Source organism: Molossus molossus, unplaced genomic scaffold, assembly GCF_014108415.1.
Source record: "Molossus molossus isolate mMolMol1 unplaced genomic scaffold, mMolMol1.p scaffold_m16_p_7, whole genome shotgun sequence".
Lineage (NCBI taxonomy): Eukaryota > Metazoa > Chordata > Mammalia > Chiroptera > Molossidae > Molossus > Molossus molossus.
Window position 1 is genome coordinate 103,942,177 of NW_023425401.1, and position 6,000 is coordinate 103,948,176.

The window sequence follows — 6,000 nt, forward strand, 5'->3', positions numbered from 1 at the left end:
ACACATGCACCAGAAGTTCGCCGGTTCAATTCCTGGTCAGGGCACATGCCCAGGTTGTGGGCCCAGTCTCCAGAGGGGGCATGCAGGAGGTGGCCAGTTGATGGTCTCTCTCATTGGTGTTTCTATCTCTCTCTCCCTTTCCCTTCTTCTCTCTCTAGAATCAATAAAGAAAAATAATTTTTAAAAAATACTGAGCTAATTATAAAAGAATAAATAAGTTCCTTGTTCCTGGTTCAACTGTTTAGAAAAAACACCTGTGACCCAGTAATATAGTCATGTATACAATTGTCAGAGTCATGCCAATCTCTCTAATGAGACTATACACCCGTCCAGGTAGAAATTCATATACAGTTGACAATGTAAATGCATCCCCCATGCATTCAAAACCAGATGTATAATTTGACTTCCTAAATACTTAATTACTAATAGACTAATGTTGACCAATAAAGCTTGCTAATAACATCGTCAATTAACACGAATATTGTAAATTATACATATTATATACTGTACTCTTACAATAAAGGAAGAGAAAAAGTTAAGAAAGTCAGAAGGAAGAGAAAATACATTTACAATATTTACTGAAAAACACATCTGTGTAAAAGTGGACCCATGAGGTTCGAACCCCTGTTTTTCAAGGGTCAACTATATTTGCTTCATCATTGTCCTACCAATATCTAGTTCAGTGTAAGGAACATTGTAAGTGATGAGTAAAAGTTAACAATAATGATATTCACAGCCTAGCAGAGTTGAAGTCAAAGCAAATCTATGTCTAGGGACTTCACAACCCAGAACATCCCTGAGTACATGTCCAACAGAAATGATTGCTTCGGTTCATCAAAACACACGTATAATAACATTCAAGGACTAATTTTTTATTGTAGCCAAAATTGTAGACAATGAAATATACTACCAGAAATGTGATAAATTGTTATCGGTTTATACAATGTAATGCTAGGAAGCAATTAAAATTAATGAAATAGAGCCACAGGTAACAACCTGAATCTCACAAACCTAGTAATAAGTGAAAAAGAGAAAATAAAAAGAAGGCACATTTTCTGTGTGAACATGTACATATATATATATATTTTTGCAATTTTGAATTGTATTTATCCATGTACATTTAAATATTAGTTCTTCAGAGAGTTGACATTGCAAAGGAAAGACTCTATGAATCATTTACTTCGTAAATTACTTGAATTCTTGGCATTTTGTATCACATAAAAAGATATATTTTGTAATATTCCTGCTTTGTCTAGCATAATAGGAAATCTCAATTTACATTGTCTCATTTATAAGTCACAATCATTGTTCTTCAAAAATAATAAATGTATGTAGAAGACAATTTTAATAATTACCATTTATTGAGCTCTTACACTAACTCATGGATTCTGCTAAGCATTTGGACAGAGTACTTCCGGTTTACAACAAACCCCTGAGCCTAGCATTAGTGAATTTATTTTTAAGTTCCTAAGAATTCATGTATATTGTAGAAGTCTGTACATCTAGCAACTGGCCGAACTTTGTAAAACCCAGCTTCATCTGAATTCAAAACCATGAGTTATAACCTTTTTTTGGTCATGGTGTCCACATAACAGACTTCTTTACAATATGGAAAGCTTTATTAAAAAGAAATCCATATATGTTTCTCTTTTAAAATACTTTTTACAAAACAACACATTACTTTAACGTTAAATCGTTCCCTTTGATACAGTGTAAGTATTCAGAAGGTTTATTTTAGCACATAATTTGAAAAAGAGTTGAAAAAGTAAAAGTCTCTTTATATATCCTGATCCACTACTTCATAAGTGTGTTCTAGCACTTCAAACTTCAGTATTCGAGTTTCAAGGTTGATTAAAATAGCTAATTAACTTACCTCAACTCTCTTCATTTCAAAAGCAAATCATTTCTGATCATTTATGGATTTAGTGTCATTGGTCAACTAGTCATCACAACAATTACACACTAATCTTATTTGCCAGAATGTCCTGTGTAAGTTTTGCTCATTTCCCAATTGACACAATTGACCAAACCAATGAGAGAAAATGTATAATTCTTGCAAGGACCCTCAACTACTTCCATTCAGCTCTCTCATGTCCTCCACCCATGGATCTCCACCTACACTCCAGAAGCCGAGAAAAACAGTAACAGAGGAAACTTCAAGAAGTCTGTATGTTTTTAGCATGACATCCTTTGGGGATTTCTTCTTGTTAGTTCTATCACAGTTACATCCTTAATTCTCTTTCCCTTGAAGTCATGGTTCATGCTCTTTCTAGTTTCAGTTGATAATGCTTTAGAAAAACATCACTAATTATCATTGAAATATGTCGGGCAATAATCAAATATTTAAAATGTAGACCTATTTTTGAAGATGACATCTGCTAAACTTAAAATATAACCACCATGTAACAAATCACTCTCAACTCCTATACTCTCAATAATCTGCCAAAATTTTGTTTTATTCTACGACATTTCGTCCCCAAGTCCTGATTATGGAATACACTCAGGTAATTCCTCTTGTTCCGAACATCTCACATAACCATATTTAAAGTGTGTGTGCCATGCAGAGATGCACGAGGTCTTCCCTTGCTTATGCAGCACTGCGGAGGGAGGAAAACAGAATAGGCTTTCTTGGGAAGTACTCACAGGACAATTCCCAGAAGATGAAGAGGAATTCCCAGAGCATGTCTGTGTATCTGAACAGACACAGCATGAGATGACTTCTCGGGTCCCTTTAAACCTGCTTAGGTTGTGACCCTATAAGGCTTTCATGAAGTTCTCTCCTTTTTCAAGCATCCTCTTCAAAGCAGCTTTGACTTCTCTGTTCCTCAGACTATAGATGAGCGGATTAAGCATGGGGTTGAAAAGGCTGTGAAACAGGAGGAGATATTTCTTCTGCTCCTTGGGGTCCCCATGTGGGGGCCCAACATACATAATCATGGCTGTGCCATAGAAGAGCCCAACCATGCAGAGGTGGGATGAGCAGGTGGAGAAGGCTTTCTGACGCCCTTCCCCTGACTGGATCTTTAGGATGGCACGTAGAATATACATGTAGGAAATCACAATGGAGGACAACGGTCCCACCAGCACAAACATTGATGCAGCCAAAAGCATAATCTCATTAATGTGGGTATCTGCACAGGCAAGTTTGAGAACAGCTATAATTTCACAGAAAAAGTGATTCACTTTCTGGGGTCCACAGAAGGGCAATGGTAAGAGTAACATTATGTGCACTAGGGCCAGGAGGACTCCTAGAGTCCACGAAGCCACTGCCAGGGTGGTGCAGACTCTCCAGCTCATGATGACAGAATACCAGAGGGGGTGGCAGATGGCCACATACCGATCATAGGACATCACCACCAGGAGAAGACATTCTGTCAGAGCAAAAGTCAAGAAGAGAAAGGTCTGGGTCACGCAGCCAGCAAAGGAGACAGTCTTGGCTGGACTCAGGAGGTTTACCAGCATCTGGGGCACCGTGTTGCAGGCGTAGGATATGTCAACGATGGCCAGGTGTGAGAGGAAGAAGTACATGGGGGTGTGCAGCCGGGAGTCCAGCCTGATGAGCCCCAGGATGGCCCCGTTGCCCAGCATGGTGAAGGCATAGAACAGGGAGAAGAGCCCAAAGAGGAGCATCTGAACCCTTGGGCTGACGGGAAATCCCAGCAGGAGGAACTCTGTAACTGAAGTCTGATTGTCCCCCATGGCCCTGGGAAGAGACAAGGGAGCACCACGTCTGAACGCCTGAGGGAAGGGTGTGACCTGGTGGATCTGTGTGCCTTTGTTTCTTTCCTCAGAAAACATCCTCAGTGATATTTGCCCTGTCAGTCACTTACTAAGTGAATACTGCAAATGACACGAAAGGACATTGATTTTTCCACTGTAATCAACTGAACCCTAGTATCCTCTTACAGTAGTTAGAAAATCTTACCTTTATTCCCCAATGTTCACCACAGTTCAAAATCTGTTACTACTCCAACTGCGTTCACAGCACGGAGCCCTTGCCCCGGCACTGGGATCGCACCCGAGGTTCGCCCATGTGTGCTCCTGCCTCAGTGCACACAGGCCACAGGTGGGAATGTGACTGTGCACCTGCATCTGTATCCACACGTGAGGATGGGAAGGTGGACGAGGAGCATGTCAGACACCCCCCTTTCAGGGGATCTCACCAATTTGTGCCTTCATTATATGAATTTCTTGTTAGCCTTGTCATTTTTATTGCCACACCTTTAGCGGGATTTAGAAGAAAGAACTTTGTCTTTTGACTTGTGTGCCCATCGATGGTCCACTCTGATCGGATGTCACCTGTCATCTCTTATCCTCTGCGTGAACATTTATATTCTATAGCTGCATGTATGTGCATATTGTATATTTTAGATATAGAATTATATATACGCACATGCACTTGAATCCTTATCATGTGCAAATGTGCAAGGGACTTGGTATTTTATATGATTATCTGCTCCATTTCACCAGAAAAATGCTGGTTCAATGATTTCTTGATGGGTCATAGCCTGGGATTGAAAAACATCCTGACCAATATCCAAGGCTAGAGCTAAAGCTCTAACTATATACTCATATTCCTAGAACTGTCAACATATTTTATACCTTAATTGTAATATAAAGACATTATTTATCATGAATCTTTACATTTTGTGGCTTATCAACTTTTTTAAAGTACTACTACTGAAGAGTGAGTTTTCTGAGGTTTGACTTGTAACTACTAAACCATTGCTTTTATTTTCCTGTCTGTCTGAGTCTACGTCCTTCTTCAGTCTAGAATCTATCTGAAGTTCACTAAAACATGAATCTCAGAAAAATTCATAATTCAGTTTCCATCTGTCAGTTCCCCATTCAAATTTTCTGAGAAGTTAATATTTTCAAGGTTTTAGAAGCAAAAGTATGAAGGTTTTACACTGCTTCAAAGGAAGAACCAGAACTCACAGTCAAAATATTGGGAGATTATTTTATTTTAGTCCAAGAAATAACTCCATAACTATTGGAATCATCTCCTTGAAGAAGGTTGTTTTATTAGCACTGAACTTTATGTCAGTGAATAGTCTGAATCAGAGATTGGTGAACCATCGATTCCAGATGGGATTCCCATGTTATGTAGGAAGTTCAACAAGAATGCAGAGGTCTCTTCTAACTGTAAAATTCATTGGCCCTAAATGTATAGAAAAGCATTCTCATTTTAACTTTCTTGCACCATTTGGGAACAAGGAAGAAAGTGGTGCTGTTTCTAAAATGTCATCTGATAAAGGCACATAATTAACAAAATTGGAAGGACCAATGAGTATCATCTCATCTGCCTTCTATCTGCAAGTAGCTGAAACACAGGACATAAAATCCACAGGCATCTTCTAAACATGTTCAATGTCCTGCCACATGTCTTGGCTGAGGACATACAAGACAATTCCTGTGTGCTGGTGTACATGACCTGCTTGGAATGACAACACTGTCAAAAGGACTTAAAAGTTGATAATTCTCAAATTAAAATAATTCACCAAGTGGAAGTTCACTTGGAAAAATATACCTTCAGGACACTCTTCTAAAACAAACTCGTGTGGTCAGTTGGGTCCATTATTTCATGAAAACAGGACTTCATTTCATGAGACAATAAGAAATGTTCAAGCAACTTTCTCAAATAGCTGTCTTATCATTAAACATGGAATTCAATACTGAATGCATCACAGTAATTCATCCATATTAGGTGTATTTAAAAGAGACGATAACTTTTAAATTATTCTATCAGGAAAGTCTATAAATAGCAGATATCTGGCATTGACAGACAACAACAATTCCACTTTGCAGTGTGATTTGTCATTACAGCCTATCTGGAGTTGTGCAGTAAACAACGACGGGGTCATATAAAAAACTTACCACAAACTTACAGCTAAAAGGGAGAAGATGAAGGGCACATGAGTTGGGTACGCAAAATACACCACTAAAGTGCACAGCATCTGTGAATTAGTGTTGAAATTCCTCCCTGACAAGGATCTCAGA

General features: G+C 38.7%; 1 protein-coding gene across 1 annotated transcript; it reads right to left on the minus strand.

The window, feature by feature from the left end:
• Nucleotides 1-2,754: 2,754 nt before the first annotated feature.
• On the minus strand, nt 2,755-3,699 carry LOC118619716 (olfactory receptor 13-like). Its single transcript, XM_036246349.1, has one exon. It carries the CDS (start codon nt 3,697-3,699, stop codon nt 2,755-2,757), a length of 945 nt encoding a protein of 314 aa, XP_036102242.1.
• Between the last annotated feature and the right edge of the window lie 2,301 nt (nt 3,700-6,000).